This window comes from Thamnophis elegans, chromosome 1 (assembly GCF_009769535.1).
Source record: "Thamnophis elegans isolate rThaEle1 chromosome 1, rThaEle1.pri, whole genome shotgun sequence".
NCBI lineage: Eukaryota > Metazoa > Chordata > Lepidosauria > Squamata > Colubridae > Thamnophis > Thamnophis elegans.
The window spans coordinates 108,985,132-109,004,399 of record NC_045541.1 but is presented as its reverse complement, the minus strand read 5'-3'; the positions used below and the strand labels follow the sequence as shown (position 1 = coordinate 109,004,399).

The 19,268-nt window shown below is 40.1% G+C and overlaps 1 protein-coding gene across 7 annotated transcripts in view; it reads left to right on the top strand.

Moving 5' to 3' along the window:
• The window catches only part of AMBRA1 (autophagy and beclin 1 regulator 1), a 138,538-nt gene that overhangs the window by 73,417 nt on the left and 45,853 nt on the right, over positions 1–19,268 (top strand). For all 7 annotated transcript variants that reach the window (XM_032226825.1, XM_032226840.1, XM_032226801.1 and 4 more), the window contains one exon: positions 12,744–12,854. In XM_032226825.1, coding sequence (XP_032082716.1) covers positions 12,744–12,854 — 111 coding nt within the window. The remainder of the gene's footprint in view (positions 1–12,743; positions 12,855–19,268) is intronic.

The window sequence follows — 19,268 nt, the reverse complement described above, 5'->3', positions numbered from 1 at the left end:
GTAACTCTGCCAACCCCTTTTTAAGGATCTTTACCCTTCTGCTTCCTCGGTCTTAAATTCTAGGAGTACAAGATGGGGCTGATCCCCCTTTCTCAGTACCAAACTTTAAAAAAAATCTCAATTTCCCTTCATTTACAGGATAATGATGTTGATGATGTTATCCATGCTTGGTGATTCTATAGGCCAAATCTCTCCACATCTTCTTTGAGTTATTCTATGATCTGGCTGATGGTGTCTAGTTTACCAGGTGGTGTCTAGTTGGTGTCTAGTTTACTAGGTGGTGATGGTGTCTAGTTTACCAAGATAAGTAGATGGTGTCTAGTTTACCAGGATAAGTAGACACAAGCAGTTTAGAATTACTTGAGACTAGTTCAAAAACAACAGCAGAATAACAGTATATAAGGGATTTTTATTTTAATATAGTAATTGATTAGGGAATGAGAAAATTGAACTAAATTATAGGAAGGCAAGTTTTCCGGAGCGAGGGACAGGAGGCTCCAGTGGATAGGTATTGACACGCCCATTTGGCCACAAGACTGGGATGAAGCTGAAGACATGCCTCTGTGCTCCACCCTTCCTTCCCCACTTCAGTCCAGCTAAAGAACGAGTCAGATTTTTAACTTCTCCTGCAATTTCTATCCCTATTGGAACCTCCTTGCCTCTGCAGCCACCGTAGCTAGCTCTCTGCCTAGACTGTAAGTAGCTCTACGTGCTTTTCCTTTCTAACCACCAGTGAGTGTTACTTTGTATCCTTGGGATCGGAGAAAGTGCTGAGGTTGCGGCAGCCATTTCCGGCTTTGTCAAGCACGTGGCGCCGATCCCTGGGGATTCTTATGCGATCAGGAGGCTAGAGGCTAGAGATTTCCAGCCCAGAGCCCTGCCCCCCCAATTGCACCAATCTACTGGAAACGGCTTCAGCATCTGGATTCGAGCCGCGGAGAGCACAGAGCGCTGGAAAGAGCATGAAGAAGCTTTCTTCTTTTTTTGAACTAAGAGCGTGCGAAGCAACCCAGGCTGAGGCAATTCTCGATGCTGAGGCAGGGGCTGCCCAAAATGGCAAAGAAGGCGGGATCAAGGTCAACCCCATTTTACCACAAGCCCTCGTACCGGCCTCCGGAACAGGAGGCTCAGCAAAGCAGGTACTCTTTTCCCAGGTCAGAGAGGTCATCTGACCACAACTTCAGTAGGGACAGATCCCGCTTCCAGTCTCAGAGTAAGCGGCCCTTTCGAGGGGGAGGTGGGCACCCCTACCGCCAGAGCAAATAGGTTGAACCCAACCCCACTCATTGGCGATCACCTGGCTCTCTTCTCCAAGGCCTGGGCGAGAATTTCCTCTTACGCCTGGGTAATCAGCACTGTCTCACATGGGCTTCGGCTAGAATTCCTCTCCATCCCCCCCAAACCACTTTCACACATTTCCCCGGGTGCAAAATCTAGACAAACGCAGGCGGATGCGTCAGGCCATTAAGCATCTGCTTGACATCGCTGTGATAGAACTGGTCCCCTCGGACCAGGTGGGCCGGGGGTTCTACTCAAATCTGTTCCTCATGCCGAAAGCTTCAGGGGGTTGGAGAGCTATTCTCAACTTGAACTTCTTGAACCAACATCTTGTGTATCGCAGGTTCAAGATGGCCTTGCTTAAATCCATTCTAGCAGGCATACAGGAGGGGGATTACATGGCTTCTATAGATCTCACGGAGGCTTATCTCCACATTCCCATCCTCCCACACCACAGGCAGTACCTGCGGTTGTCCTACCTGGGCTGCCACTTCCAATACAGGGCCCTTCCCTTTGGGTTATCCTCTGCACCTAGGTCATTCACAGAGGTACTGGCGGTGGTGCCAGCCTACCTAAGAGGCTTTCCCATTAGGCTACATTGCTACCTGGATGATGTCCTTGTCCAGGGGGCACCCCGGGTCAGACGAGGGTGGACCTCTGGCAGGTCGTGGACACCCTTCAGGGGCTGGGGTTCTCCGCCAACTTCGAAAAGAGTTCCCTCACCCTGTCAACTAGAATTCTCATTTAGGGGCGGTCATAGACTCCCGTGCAGGAAAGGTTTTTCTCTCCCCGGACCGCAGGACTAGTTTGGTTAAGATGATTAAGCAGGTCCATAGGGACTGTTATGTTCCCATAGCCTTTTTATCCAGCTTGTTGGGGAAACTCATATCCTGCATCGAGGTAGTACCGTGGGCACAGTTGCACGCCAGGACTCTGTGGTAGCGACTTCTACCGTTCCAGAGAGCCAACACCAGCAGCTCACTGGCCAAGGTCGAGGCCACCCCACAGGTACGGATTTCCCTCAAGTGGTGGCTGTCCCCAGCCTTGCTCAAGGGGTGTGAGTTCAGGGACCAGGAGCACCTCGTTCTCACCACAGATGCCAGCCTATTTGGCTGGGGGATGACCCTGGGGGCCCAGTTGGTGCAGGGCCAGTGGTCCTGGCAGGAACTCTGACACAACATCAACTGGCTGGAGCTCAGAGCGATCCATCTGGCGCTTTGATATTTCCGGACCGCTGTCGAGGGTCATCACATCCTGGTACTCGTGGTGGCCAAGACCCACATCAATCAGCAGGGCGGCACGTGTTCCCGGGCACTGCACACCGAAGCGATTTTGCTGGGCAGCTGGGCAGAGAGACATCTGCAGTCGATCCGGGCAGAGCACATCACGGGGATTGACAACCATCAGGCCGACTGGCTCAGTCGAGAGACGGTGAACAACGGAGAGTGGAACCTATCCCAGGAGCTGTTCCAGAGCATCTGCCAGAGGTTCGGACAGCTAATAGTGGACCTCTTCGCTACTCCCGCCAACACCCAGCTTCCGCGGTTTTTCTCTCGGTTCCCAGCTCGGGGAATGGAGGGAGTCGACGCAAGATGGCCAAGGGGACTTCTGTACACTTTTCCTCCCCTCCCTCTCCTTCCCAGGGTAGTTCAGAAGCTAGTCAGGGAGCAGGCAGAGCTGATCCTGGTGGCTCCTCACTGGCTGAGGAGACTCTGGTTCGCGGACCTCAAGATCCTGTCAGTCCAGCCTCCATGGCGGATACCAGAGGGGGAAATAGAGCTGCACCAAGGAAAGCTGATGCACTCAGAACCACACTGGCTGCAACTAGCCATGTGGAGATTGAGTGGGAGCACCTAAAGGGAGCTCAATTTTCTCTGCGGTTGATTAGAACAACAGAGGCCTCTCGCAGAAATGCCACATCAAGGATCTATGACTCTACATGGGTGGCTTTCATTTCCTGGTGCAAGGCAAAACAGATTGAGCCCACCAGGGCCTCGGTACCGCAAGTCTTGGAATTCATCCAGGATGGCCTAGACAAGGGATTCACCTAGGGGACAGTGCGCAGGCAACTAGCCACCCTTGTCACGATCCTCCCGAGCACGCCCGGTTCCTCTCACCCAACTTCATTCCCCACATGGAATCTTCCCACCATGCTGTGGGCTCTCATGGAGGAGCCCTTTGAGCTGTTGAGAACGGTTAGTCTGAAACACTTAACCCTTAAGGTGGTATTCCTAGTCACCATCACGTCGGCTAGAAGGGTGTCAGAGCTAGGAGCACTCTATTCTAGGGAGGCATGTGCATGTTCCACAACAACAGGGTCATGTTGAGGTTGGACCCAGCCTTTCTTCTTAAGGTGAATTCCATATTCCACCGTTCCCAGGAGCTTGTTCTCCCCGATTTCTGCTCTAATCCTGCTAGGGAATGGGAACAGCAGTGGCACTGGTTGGACGTCAGACGGGCCCTGCGTATTTATCTGAAGCAGACGGCCTCCTTTCGGAGGTCAGAGGAACTCTTCCTATCTTTACAACCGTCGTCTCTGGGTAGGAGGGTAACGCCTTCCACTATTAGCCGGTGGATCCACTTAGCCATATCCCTAGCATACGAATCCCAGAGGTTGCCGCTGCTGGCTGGCATCACGGCACACCCGACGAGGAGCGTTGCCACCTCGGTGGCTTGGGTCTCCCAGGCCCCCGTAGAGGACATTTGCAGAGCGGCTACATGGGCATCCCCATCGCCGTTTATCCAACATTACAGGTTGGATGCATTCGCATTGGCTGATGCAGCATTTGGATGCAGGGTGCTACAGCAGGTTATTGCAGTGCATGAGTTCCCCGCCCATGGGACTTAGCTTTGGTAGGTCCCATCCACTGGAGCCTTCTGTCCCTCGCTCCGGAAAATGGCAGTTGGTCTTACCTGAACTGCTATTTTCGGGGCTCGGACAGGAGGCTCCAGTTCCTGCCCTAGATAGCATGATAGCTGGGGTGGTGGGAGTTCTCCTTTGTGCCTTATTTTCAGGTCTGAGGGGAGCTCACTTCGATAAAGTGGAGAAGGAAGGGTGGAGCACAAAGGCGTGTCTTCAGCTTCATCCCAGTCTCGTGGCCAAATGGGCGTGTCAATACCCATCCACTGGAGCCTCCTGTCTGAGCCCCGAAAATAGCAGTTCAGGTAAGACCAACTGCCATTCTGTATACCAGTCATTGAGCAGCAAGCAGATACCTAAAGGAACAGAAAATGTGAACAAAGTTATTTATTTGTTTGTAAAATATATTGGCCACTCTTCTTATCACAGGGTAACTTTGGGCGGCTTAGAATATTAAAAAGATAAAACTGTACAAAACCTAGATTATATAAATAAAATACAATAGAGCCAATTACTTTGACCCAGCACCTTTCTTTTTCCTTTCCCCCCTTCTACCTCAAGTGTTCTCTTCTTCCCTTTTTTCTTTCCCTAGTTTCGCATTATTTTTATTTTCTTTGTATTTTATATTCCGATAAACTAATAAAAATCGTAAAACAAAGATCCAATTACTGAGCCCTGATTAAAAGATGGGATGGGGGGAATAGGATGAGAAGGGGGAGAAGATGGGATCTCTTATTAAATCTATCAACCCCCCCCCCCCTTGTGAAACTGTTCCATTGGAGCCCCAAGCCAGCTGGCAGAGCCAAGTCTTGTGGAAGGTCAGGAGGGTTGCAGCCAACCTCACTCCAGGATGCAAGATTTTCCAAAAGGCAGGTGCAGTAGCAGAGGAAGCTCTTCTCCTCAACCCCATCAGCCAGAATACCCTGGCTAAAGGGGCCCGCAACATGCCTCCTCTACTGACATGGCTGGGGTGAACCAATCTCAATGGGATCAGATGGTCCCCATGTGGAGAACTGCCCATATGAGCAAATCATGCAGAAAAGGTGTAAAATGTTTCTACCTAAATTTTCCAGATGGTCACTACATCATAAAAGACAAATTTAACATCCAACTGGGTTTTGGGGAGGATTTTATTTGTTTGTGTTTTTGGCCTCATACAACTATCACATTGCCCTTGTCATGATCAAAATTGGAGGCAGCACACCATGGACATAGGTTCTCTTCTCCCCCCCCCCCCCCAAAAAAAAAAAAAAAACTTATTTCTTAACCAAGAATGCTTGGGCAGTAACAGTTCATTTGAAAACAGTTTATATACCTTTCCTTCACGTGAGGGCTTGCTCTCTCCTATTTTGATCAGCTGCTTGCTGGATTCTTTTCATGCAGCCTGTTTTTCCTGCATACTTGCTCCCTAAGCTGCCTATCAAAGTGCCAGCAATTTTTCTATCAGGAATAATGTCTGCGAAATACAAAAAAGAAATCCAATATTTAATACTACATATAATTACAGCGGCAAGGATTGCCTTTGCCCAGAAATGGAAAAACAAATTAATCCCAAGCAAAGATGAAATAATAAGAAAGGTTATGGATTGTGCTGAAATAGACAAACTAACTAAAGAAAACCAGGGAAAAAAAGAATCAGAATTCTACCAAATATGGGATAAATGGTATAGGTGGATGGAGGAAAGAAACAAGAATCAATGAAGCAATATAACAAAACTCAAAAAATAATAGTTATGAGTAAAAGAAGAGGGTTAAGAATGGTGAAATCAAAATGAAATACAATAGAAGGGGAAATAATATAAGGTGAGTGGTATCAATTGATAATTGCTATTGGAAAGAACAGGAAGCTCCTGTTCATATTGTATTGTGTAAATGTGTTTGTGCATTTTACATGTTTGTTAATAAAAAATAAAAATAAATAAAAAAGTGCCAGCAATTTTTCAATTTTGAAATATAGATAAATTATGTCTTTATATCAAATTTTGATACTTGTTGAATATTCAGATTTATTTTAGCATTGATACATTCAAGATGTTTTCTGTTTCTTGCTGGTCATCAAATCTTTTGTTATGCCTATGTTATTGTATTCTCACTGATTTTACTAGTGTACTGTTCCTAGGGAATTTAATTCATTTCCCCCGCCATTTGTTCCTTCTTTACCATGAGAACTTCTCACTAGGCTTTTTTACAGCCTGGTGAGAGACCTGCCTAGGCTCCTTGGTATCAGATTTAAGAAAGAATCATAAAGTATTCTCTTAATCATTGTTCTTCAGCTTCATATGTTACAGGAAGGGAAAATGATACTACCCTTAGGCACAGTGGCTGGTTTGGAAGTCATTATCATTGGTGGTGACCCTTAATGAGTATGGTGTGCTCTTGATGTATACTCCATAGGAATCAACTGTCATCATTTGTTATATTGTGGGTGCCTTTACAGAAAGGATTTTATTTAGGTTGTCAGGGACTTCATTTGTATTAATGAAGTTCTGGTTCCCATATGAGTACAGGATTAGTTTTAATATCTGCTTGCATTAATATGAAGTCAGCTCAGGTAAATAGCAGTTGAGCTGAGCCACTTAACTGTAGGAAATTGCAACTGTCAAAGATAGTTCTCCTGTAGTTTATGGCTTTAGCAAAGATCTTTTTAAATTTGTCATGTTTTTATTGTCTGTGTTGTACTAAAAAGTTCTTTTTTTCTTATTGAGAAAAAGATTAAGTGGCTTTTTTGTTGAGATGTCGCAATATAGTTAAGATAGAAAGTAGCGAAATGAAGCTGTGCAGTGACAAGGTTTTTTAAGCTCATGAAACAAGACAAATCTGTGTCAGTTGTACTACAGATGAGAGATGGATAAATGATAGTAATTTAAAGGTGGATTTGGTGACACATGGCACCAAAGAATAATTGGAAAATACTGTTTTACAGTGTGTTCTAATTGTTGATTGGTGAATGCTGTTGAAAACCAAAATGTCACTTTCATCATCCAGTCAAGAATGACTTAAGTGCTTATACCGAATCCTCACTCCCATTGCATGCTTGAATTTGAATGTTTGCACAGTATTTACAAAGAGTTACGAGTGAATCATAAAGACCTCAGCAGGTTTTTGCAATTGACTAACCTTGTCTGGGCTTAGAAGCTTGAGATCATTCTTATTAATCTCTGTACAGCAAGCTGTGTGTAAATCAAAGTTTTTAAAAAAGAGAGAAATGCACACTCTTTTTGATCACCCTCTATTTTCCTAAGCAGCAGGAAAGAGAAGGGGGAATAGCTCATGTCAGAAATCTGAACTGATTCTCGTAGAAGAGTAATCCATGCTTTCTGTACACATAGATTATCACTCTGTGCTATCAGATCTTCATCTCATATGTATATTGTGTTTTTCTTTGAAGCTAGCCCATAAGAAATGCAATTCAAGTACAGTTTGTCCAACAAAATTTAATTACCAGTGTAAAAGTTGTCATTTATATGATGTTTCAATGTTAAATTAAGATAAATTCATTAGCCATGGAGAACAAAACTAAAGCTTTTATTTATTTATTTATTTATTTATTTATTTATTTATTTATTTATTTATTTATTTATTTATATTAAACTAACTATACTGCAGTGATTATTGTGAAACTCAGGACAATTTTGGATATTTTATTAGATTATAGCAAATAATGAAGCCCACAGAATAGAAGGGTGGAGATTCCAGCTCTCCTGCTCAAGAAGTGTTCTCATTTTTCACACCCTTGTCTTCTTGTTCTGATATTGGTGGTGTATTTCCTGTTGCCATAACATGTTCTCTAGGAGTTATCCCATTAGCTTACTCTCGTTTAGGACTGTTACACTTTGTAGTGCTGGTCTTCTGGTAGTTAAAAATAAAACACGCAAGTAACGTTGATAGTGACACCTCCTTGGTATGGGATAAAGAAACATAATGACTAAGATTCAGTTCTTCCTCCCCACCCCTTGGCAGTTAAATCAGTAACATTGAAATAAAAACAGGCTTTCTTTTTTTAAAGAAGATAAAATGTAAACATTATTTTGGACTTCAAATATTAACATGCAAAGATTTAAAACTGAAGAAAATTGCAGAGTGGCTTACATCATGGTAATACAGCAGCTTGCAAATTAATTGTGAAAGAAATTCCAAAGAAACGATTGTGTTCCATTCAAAAGTGTCACTGGTTTGCTACAAATGAAGATAGCAATAGCAATAGCAGTTAGACTTATATACTGCTTCATAGAGCTTTCAGCCCTCTCTAAGCGGTTTACAGAGTCAGCATATTGCCCCCACAGTCTGGGTCCTCATTTCACCCTCCTCGGAAGGATGGAAGGCTGAGTCAACTTTGAGCCAGTGAGATTTGAACCGCTGAACTGCAGATAGCAGTCAGCTGAAGTGGCCTGCAGTACTGCACCCTAACCACTGCGCCACCTCGGAAGATCCTTCCGTCCAGACTCTACAAGGGAATTGGTGATGCTTAGAAGAATATTCCAAGGAAAAGATTATATCTTTATGAAACGTATATGACAACTGAGCTTGTACAAAGCGATAAAGAAAATGAGACCTCACCTTTTATCCTAAAAATACCCCAGAAATTGATATAAACAATCCTCATTTAGTGACTAAATCAATTAGCAAACCATTCACATTTGGCAGTGATGAAAAAATAATTTTACAACCAATCCTCACATTTATGACCTACCCAGGTCTGTAAAGAAAAGAAAAGCAAAACTGAAGTAAGATCATTACACAGTTGCGGTTTCACTTAGCAACCCTTTGCTTAATAATCAAGTTGACAGTCTCAATTGTAGTGTTGGGAGGATTACCTGCGAGGGAGGAGGAAGAGGAGGGAGGAGGACACCCCCTCGGTGTTTTGCCTGCTTCTGCAAAATAAAGTTTCCTGAAACAGTACATATTTTGCCTCAGTTTTCTGGACTTCTCCAACTTCTTGGTATTAATTAGAGGCTGTCGATACAACAGTAAATTGTCATTAATCAGTATTAATCAGAGGCTGCTGAGGACTGTGGAAGGCATCTTCTTTACACCGCCTGTCTCTCTCTTCTTTCACTGCCTTTCCGTTTCATTCTCTTACGAAGAGAAAAAACTTTTATATCCAGGAGAGAGAGGATCTCAATTAATTTGTTTTGGTATCCATGTGCACAAGTGTGAGCTAATTCTCTCTCCTTGGGATGAGATTTTTGAGTCTGCAGGCAGGTTGCACAACACCATCTTTTATTCATATGAACCAGCTACATAAACTCAGTTTGAAACGGGTTTGCTAAACATTGTTTAAGATTAAGTACAATTATATGACTTGCATATACTGTTAATTTCAGTCAATTGAAAATGGAAAAAAACATCTCTACTTTCCTATTCATCAGGTACACTGGAAGAATCTGAAGCATATGTACCTATGATGTTTTTAGATTATCCTAGATTGCAGTTAAATCTACACACCTAGTGATTCATATGCTGCCCATCTCGTATTCATATTGCATATCGTAACTCTTACAGTTTATATTGTTGCATAATACAGCAACAGTAAATTGTCATTGAAAATTGGAGGGCAAGTTAACAAAAGAAGTAATTCTCTTTTGTCTGCTTCATTTTTCTATTGTGGTAGACTTGTAGCAGAGAACAAAAATGGATCTGATAGACTAACAGAATCCTGAACTGAAAATCAAAGTGTGGAAGGTTTGATTACACAACAACTAGAGCTCCCTGCATCATTATCGCTTCACTCTTGTCGAGTCACATTCTAATATATGCCAGTGTGAACGTGACATAATTCATATAAATGTTTAATTACGTTTAGAGACTTTTTAAAATTAATATTTAGAGGCATTTAAATTATAGGAAAACATCCTGTAACTTCCAGTGGTGGGAGAATATCGCCCTATTTTTGGTTGAAAGATTGTTTTCACCCCTTCACTCTTCTGTCATATGTTGATAGGGGGTGGTGGTTGGAGCAGGGTAGAGGGGGTGAGCTGTAAAAAGAAATTATCTTCATTTCTGTCATCACCCACTGTTCTATTATCCAGTGATAGACAGATGCAGGAAAGTTGCCAATCAAACCCACGTTTACTGCATTTCAATTGCCCTTCAGCATGTTGAAATCTAAAAACCTTAGAAGAGAGGTTGTGATGTCTCCCCTGCAGCGGTGGCAAGCACCAGGCTATTGAATAGCTGCCTTTCATCACCTTTCAGTTTTCCAGGCAATAATAGAAGCTACAGAGGTCTCTCAAACAGTTTGTCAAACGATTGCTAGGACTGGTTCCTGAAAGAACTGGATTTGCATGTCTAACCCTTTATTGATGTAGCCATTGCTTAGTAAACTGCCACATATCAATTTACTTTCTTGCCATTTTTCTTACATGTAGGGAATAAAAATGATAATACAAGGTGGTATGCTGGTCTTCAATTTATTTAAAATGAGATAAAATGTAAACTTCTAATCCATCTGCCACTAAATGTGTGCTCTGCCATAACATACTTCTGATTTGATGATGCATAGTAAATCTTGACTTAGATGAGTAATGTGTGACATTTTGTTAAATGCAACCGGATAGAGCTTAATAACTACAATTAGATCTAGTCCTCGACTTACAACCATTCACTTAGTAACTGTTCGAAGTTACAGTGGCACTGAAAAAAATGACTCCTGACAGTTTTTCACATATCATTGCAGCATCCTCACTGTCGTGTCAAAAAAAATGCCCATTATTCCTACTCTTTCCTTTACCAGTTAGCAATTTATAAAATGACAGATCTTATTCCATGACTGCTAAGTTTACAGAAGAACCTTTGATGAAGAATTTTGTCAAATGTTTGCCAAAAATCCAAATATATACTGTACTATCAACAGGGTCAGCTCCATACACATGCCTAGTTGCGCTTAAAAGAATCTTAGCAGCTTGGTGAGACAGGATTACTTCGTCATCTTGATGTTGATTTTTATTCAATTTTTGCTCTGTGTGCTAAGGTATTTTTTAAACAGAGATTAAGGCACCAGGGCTATAATTTTTCAGTTCTCCTTTGGATCCCTTTTTAAAATCCTTTTCACAATGGCTACTTTCCAGTCCCCTAGCAAGCAACCTGTGGGACAGGTTGCATATTTTTGATAAGAGAGCAGTAAGTTCACATTTGAGTTCTTTAAGAACTCTTGGACAGATGCCATGAGAACCTAGTGATTCAAACAAATACATAACTGAATGAGGTAAGGCAGTGTTTTTCAACCACTGTGCCGCGGCACACTAGTGTGCCGTGACATAGTGTAAGGTGTGCCGTGGGAAAAACACCCGCTGGGTGTTTTTGCCTCGGGACATCTCTGTGTCCCGAAAGTTGCTTTCGGGACACAGGGATGCCTCTATTAAGTCCCTGCGGCCCTGCGTTTACTTTAAAAACGCGGGGACCGCTGGGAGGTAGCGCACGCAGGGACGTCACTGACGTCCCATGCGTGTGCCCATAGCAACAGTCGCGGAGGATTCAAGAGAATTACTTTATATATAGTCAATATAGGCACAGAGTTAAATTTTTTTAACATTTTCTAATGGTGGTGTGCCTCGTGATTTTTTTCATGAAAAAAGTGTGCTTTTGCACAAAAAAGGTTGAAAAACACTGAGGTAAGGGATGCTATTTCCACCCAATGAGAAGGAGCGTATCAGGAAGACCACTTCCTTTCATGTCCTTAACTTCAGAGACATTGCTATTATATGAATTAGTTGTTTTTTTGCCATTAGAATATTCATTCTTCTAATATAAGCAGTACTAAATTATTAGCAAACATCAGGAATCATTGTAACTAAATTACGTTCAAAATTTATGATATAATGGATTTGAAATAATATAAATTGTCTTCACCCAAAAGAACAAGCATTAGGGAGCTATGGTCAAATGATTCTGGCATAACATTACCTTTGCTCAGAAGTGTTTGTTATGTACTGAAAGAATATGAGAGAAGAGGGGCCATTTCTGGCTAATTCTATCTTTATAGGGATCCTCCTTGTGGTTTTCATATCCGCAGTAGAAATTTTTACAGTGAAGCAGTCGTCTTCCTTTGCAAAAATTGTAGATGTAAGTTGTTTTGTTGCTTTGCGTTGATGATGGTTCTAGAGTGATTAATTCTTTTTCGACATCTAAATTCCTTCTCTTGCACTCCTAGGGTTATTTTGAAAAGGGTTAATGAGTGCTATTTGTTACCCTTTTTATTATTCATATTCCTGTGCCATAATTCCTTGAATATCACTGATGATTCATTGTTTTAACTTTGTGTTGCTGCTTGTTACTATTCTTACTCTAATTAATATCCTAAATTGACATATTTATTTAAAAGTTTCATTTACAAAAAAAAATGGTGTATGATATTTTAAAATATAAAAACTTTAGTATATTAAAATCATTTTGAAAGAAGAACTTCTATTGATCCAACAGTTTGATACCATTTAATGTGCCTTTTTTCTTTCTTTCTAATTCCATGACTTTGTATTTTTTGTAAAAACCAATAAAATTAGTCATTGGACCTTGACTTCTGAGTTTTGAAATTGTTAGTATGTTTTGGGTGTCATTCCTTTGAATTGGAAAGTTTCATTGACTGTTCTGTTCTTGTTTTTGTCCCTAGGGGCTGTAATTGGAGATGGACAGTCTGCTGTGGCCAGCAATATTGCAAACACCACATACCGGCTCCAGTGGTGGGATTTCACTAAATTCGACTTACCAGAAATAAGCAATGGTAAGTGGGAAGGCAGAACTACTAACCTCTGAAGAACCTCGGTAGTTAAAAACAACTAGGGATGTTCACAAAAGGAGAAGCTTGTTGTTCCTCAAAAGATAACATATGTTGAAGCTGATTTTACACACACATACACACACACACACACACACACACACTCCTTTACATTCTTAAAAATAGTTGAGGACCCAAAGAATTTTGTTTTATGTGTGGATTATAGCTATTAAAATTGAAATCACAACTGAGAAATGATATTTATTTAAGTTTGCAGATCTCCTGAAAATGGCCAATTTAATCATTTGTTCTGTAGGAGATCTTTGCAAAGACCAAAGGTATGTATGTGAGAGAGAGACAGACAGACAGACAGTCACAGACAGAGACGCAGACAGACACCAGGTCCACACATGAAGATTCAATTAAACTGATTTATTGCTAAAAGCCTATACACAGGAATCTTCTCAACTAACAGTTGGCACCTGAGATTTAAATTAGGATCAGTGGCACTCAAGGGAATGTTAAACTTAGTTTTCTTGTGGCTATGTAGGGACTCTAGGATGAGCCCCCTTTTTGCTCCACCTCCAGATTCTGCCATCCCTTCTCCTACAATTATTTGTATTAAAACATCCACAAACCTTATAAATTAGGAATTCTTTGTCATGTACCACAAATCTTATAAACTGAATTAGGAATTATTTATCATATCTATCTATGACAACAGCCTATTTACCAAAAAACATTTGTGCAATACATTAATCTCTAATGTATTTCACCTAACTGTGATACAGAACTAGGATGGAAGAATATACTGTAGAGTTTAATTAAGAGATTTAAGATTAAATTATGGTTCTGAGGTTTTTGGATTGAGTTGTACACCAGAAATAATATTCTAAATGCACTAATGTTCAAATGAAGTGATAGTGAAGATAACAATATCATCCTTATTCAATTTCTCATTACCATTTGTAGATATAACTAGTAAATGAACTGTTTGGAAATATATTTCCTTTTCTTTAGCTTACCTTTCTTTCAGGAATTACTCCTCGTTATAAAATGTAACTGCGGATAACCCTTGGTTTAAAACCATTTGTTTAGTGACCATTAGAAGTTACAACAGAATTGAAAAAGTGACTTATGATTGTTTTTCACACTTAAGACCATTACAGCATCAACACGGTCATGTGATCAAAATTCAAACACTGGGCAATTGGCATGTACTTATGACGATTGCAGTATTCCAGGGCCATCTGATTTCCTTTTGCCACCGTCTGATAAATAAAGTCAGCAGAGAAGCCAGATTCATTAAACGATGTTGCTAACTTAACTGCACCAATTCACTTAACAGCTGTGGTAAGAAAGGTTGTAAAATGGGGCAAAACTTACTTAACAAGTGTGTTGCTTAGTAGTGGAAATGTTGGGCTCAATTGTGGTCGTAAGTCGGGAACTATCTGTATTTCAATGTAAAACATTCCCTGACTTTACTTTATTAATTTCAGTAAAGTTTTGTCTTCACATACATGACCCTTCACAGCAGTACAAATTCTAATATTGCCCAGCTATATTTGAACCAAGGGGAAAAATAGTTAGGGCCATTAAGTTGGTATATGAGGGCTACCTAGTTTGATTTAACAGAGAGAAACTATCCATTTACCCTTACAGGAAAGCTTAATCAAATTGTATTCTGTTGGTAACTGTACAGCAGGGGTGTCAGACTCAAGGCCCAGGGGCTGGATCTGGCCCACAGGGTACTTAGATAGCAATAGCAATAGCAATAGCAGTAGACTTATATACCGCTTCATAGGCCTTTCAGGCCTCTCTAAGCGGTTTACAGAGAGTCAGCATATTGCCCCCAACAATCTGGGTCCTCATTTTACCCACCTCGGAAGGATGGAAGGCTGAGTCAACCCTGAGCCGGTGAGATTTGAACCGCTGACCTGCTGATCTAGCAGTAGCCTGCAGTGCTGCATTTAACCACTGCGCCACCTTGGCTCAGATCTGGGCCCCCAAGGACCGCCATGGAAACAGCAAAGGACCGGCCCACGGTTCCTCTGCCAATGAAAACGGTGACCCTCCTGAGGTCCATTTTTGCTGACAGAGTTGCAGGAGGCCTTTGCAGCCAAAAATGGAGCTCAGGGCACCACACGTGCCCCTGACACAAGTAATGTCAAGTTGGCCACACCTACCCTGTCTCCCCGAGGTCAAACACAATCCTGATGCGGTCCTCAATGAAATTGAGTTTGACGGTCCTGCTATACAGGATTTAGCTGCACAAATTTAACCTAACTGTTGCCTTGTTACCAATTTAGAGGGAGGAGGCATCCCTAAAACTATTCTAGTGGATTGAGAGATGTCTCTTGCAATGCCTTAAACTGAAATAATAGTAATTTTTTATTTAGAATCAAACATAGCAGTGGAATATTTGAGAAAACCTGGTGCTTCTGTAAAGAAATAACAGTCATCTTCAGTTTGAACTGGCATAGAACATCTTTGAGCTCTTTCATACTGCTTGGATAATAGAAAGCTTGACAGCCAGAATTTGTAAAAAAGTTCACCTTGGAAGCCATATTTGTTTCTCTCGTAATAACAGGAAAGGTTTTTTTCTTAGTTAAAAAGTTAGTAAAGCCAGCTGGGATTATGTTAAAAAGCAATTGACCAAGCGTTATTTAATTCAGAAGTAAGGGGAAGTTAGATCTGCCATCTTTTAAATATCTGACAGCAAATCCTGATAGCAAACTTATTAAAAGTGGAAACTGCAAATTCTGTATCAGATGTTGCTGACCTTCATAGGAAAAAAGAATATATTTTCTGCTGTACCTGGAAAATAAGTGAAATATGTGATCAAGGGATCATCTAGCTCATGATGAAACTTATAATAAAGCTACTATAAGACTCCTAAAGTGAAAAGTATAAATAAAATGCTTAAGAATCTTCCTTAAAAAAGGTATGACTTTTAGCTTTAAATATTGAATAAAACTGTCTTCAATATATTCTACATGTTCCTGAAAGTTGACAATGCTATTCCCAGACAGGGCAGCTCGTTCATTCATTCATTCATTCATTCATTCATTCATTCATTCATTCATTCATTCAATTTATATAGTTACCCATCTCACATACATGATTCTCTTAAACAACAGTAAGAACAGTAAAATATAAAGAAAAACATTATAAGAGAAATTTTGACTAATAGATAAATAGTAATATTGTCTGACCGTTTTAGAATACAAGCAAAAAATACTTGACATAATAGCTTTTAGATAGATAGATAGATAGATAGATAGATAGAAAGATAGATAGATAGAAAGATAGATAGATAGATAGATAGATAGATAGATAGATAGATAGAGACTGAGAATTGACTTTTAAATGTGACTTGTTTGCAAGTATGCAGTGATGTCCTAGTTCAGATGCTATAAGTTATTTAAGTGTTAATCAGAACTAAATCATGCATACCGTGTGTATAATTCAATTTATTAAATCAGGTTTGGGAGTTTAACATGCTGCTTCCCAAATGTATATACATTATTTGATAATCTTAATTGTTTAAACATAATTACAAAATTATATTAAAAATAACCATTAGTTATTTGTGGATAATCTTATTTTTTATTACTAGGGTACACTTTTGTAAAAGAAACCATAATTAATATTGGAGTCAACTAGTAAACTAGGAGATGCGTAACACAAACCTTCATCTTTCCCCTTTAACATCCTCAGAGATTACAAATCCTATAAATTTCTGAAAATTTAATTTAATCATGGAGGAAATGCCATAGATTTTCTGCTTTCTTTGACAGCAGTACATGGTTAGTTTTAGGAGTCAAGTACAGTATAGTAATAGCACTTAAATTTATATACTGCTTCACCATGCTTTACAGCACTCTCTAAGCAGTTTGCAGGGTCAGCATATTGCCTTTAATAATCTGAGTCCCCATTTTACCAACCTGGAAGGCTGAGTCAACCTTGACCCACTCAGGATCAAAGGAATCAAACTCCTGGCAATGTAAGCAGAGTTAGCCTGCAATACTGCATTCTAACCACTGAGCCACTTCCTCCTTCATGTAGAAGTTAATTAACCAAGCTTTCTTTTAAACAACAGCAACAAAAGGACTGCTTTCTAAATTCTTGAAATGCTTAGAATTCCTTAAATATCTGGCTTCCCAGAATGGTGTCACAATATCTAGTATGGCAATAGAGCGAAAAATAGAAGCCAGTAAGATTGGCTTTTGTAATGGGCTTCATAAAAGTGATATCAACTGATATTCATTCCAATGGTTAAATTAACTATTTTTGGAATTGAATAATTCTGAATAGAATTTTTAATATCATGTCAACTTTTAATGTCTACTTTTTTGATATATCTACTTGGTCATTTTGGGAAGTAGAAAAATGAACTAATTGAATCTTCTGCTTGATCTAATGATACAGTATGTTGTATAATCTTCCAATAGTCAATTTAGGCTAGAGAGTAGAAAAAAGGTAGGGGAAGCAAGCAAGCATTAGACTTGAAAGCCAGAAATCCTGCTCCTTAGATTTCTGTACTTTTAAAAAGACATTTTTTTACTAGTCCCACTAAAGTGGATGAGTCCAATGAATTATCCAGATTACCTTGTTTCCATATCAGCTAGCTAGATTCTGAAGAAACACCCATTAGCATTCCTCTCTCTTTAATTTAAATCAGAATAAATATAAACAGATCCTCCAAGATGATCGCCCTTAGCTTTAATCTTGTTCAGTCTGTTGTCCTAAGAAACAGATCCTGGAATATATATGTATAATAGCTAAAAGCTAGTAGCAAACACATGTAACACAGAACTGCTTGAAAATGAATTGAGCAAGAAAATCTATGCAAATGGTTAGCAATATTTAAACCATAGCACAAAGCTCTGGAAAGACCATTGATAGGGTAAAATGCTAACTGTTTAACACAAATATAGTTATGCTAAAGTTTTTTTTTTTTAATATATATTTTATTATGTTTTCATTCTATACAATCACATATTCACTGTGCTTAATCAGGGCATATAACATTGAATAATAAACACGGCCCTCACTTATATAGAAAATGCCCTCTACAATACAAACCCAGTATACCACCTTGGCCTACCATACACCCTCTTTCAACCCCCTCCAACTTTCATTCTTCCTTCTCACACACCCCTCTACGCCTACTTCCCCTCCCCTTCTTTCTAACCTTAACCCTATCACTCCCTCTCCATTCCCTCCCTCCCTTCTCCTCCTCCTCTCTCTCACCCTCTCCACCCTCCTTCTTCTTTCACTCGACTCTTTCCTTCGGTATCTATTACCTTCCAGTATATTCGGTTTGTTCTATTTTCGCACTAACATTGAAAAGCCACAGTATACAAATACAATCATGGAATTTAACACATATTGTATTTCCCCCCTCCCCCCTCCCCCTGAATCCCCACCTCCCTTCCCTCCCCCCGACTTCCCAAAGACCATACGTGGTATAATTTTTGAACAATCATAGTCTAAAATATCTCTACATTGAACTCAGCTTCTTACTGTTACCCAAATTTTAAACAATTTAAATTATTACTGATACTAAGCATAAGCTATCTGGAGTTTCTTAGTCCCATATTTACTTTTTATGTAATCAATCCACTTTTTCCAGTCTCGTTTATATCTCTCGTTTGAATGTTCTTTGAGATATGCTGAGATTTTGGCCATTTCGGCTAAGTTCATAACTTTCAAAGTCCATTCTTGAATTGTAGGTAAATCTTTCTTCTTCCAATACTGCGCCACCAAGAGTCTTGCTGCCGTTATTAAATACAGAATCAAACACAAATATAGTTATGCTAAAGTTTTGATGGGGTAGCACATGAACCTCTCTGAAAAGAGTTTCTTACTGGCTTAATTCAGAACAGATACTTGGATACTTTCTGCTTACTTGCAGGAGACAAATTAAATAAAAGCGAGATTGGGTCTAGAAAGATTTTCAGGTAGTTTGAAAAACTGCATTGTGGGAAGATCATTACTAGTTGTAGAAACTGGATTTGATTGCAAATATGCATAAATTTAATGTGGCTTTGATCTAAAGTATTATAATATTTGCTGTCTGCGTTGCCTGCTTCTTCAGGTTATAGATCTGATGAGGATCATATTACATGTGGCTATAAATACATTATATTGGATGTTTGAGGTAAAAATGTATCAATAGTAGTCCACAGCCATCATTTGACAGCTAGTCAGAAATCTTGTCACCATATTATCATAGGTCAAATTTTAATAATAATAGTGATTTTGTAAATGCTCCTTTTGCATGCTGCTCAACAGGGAATGAGGTGCATAACTAAAAACCACCAATTAAAAAAGTGAGTTGTTAAGAATAATTAGTGTTGTTGCTATTGTTAATTTCTGTGTTAGCTAAGGAATGCAAGGTACTAAGTGTATTTT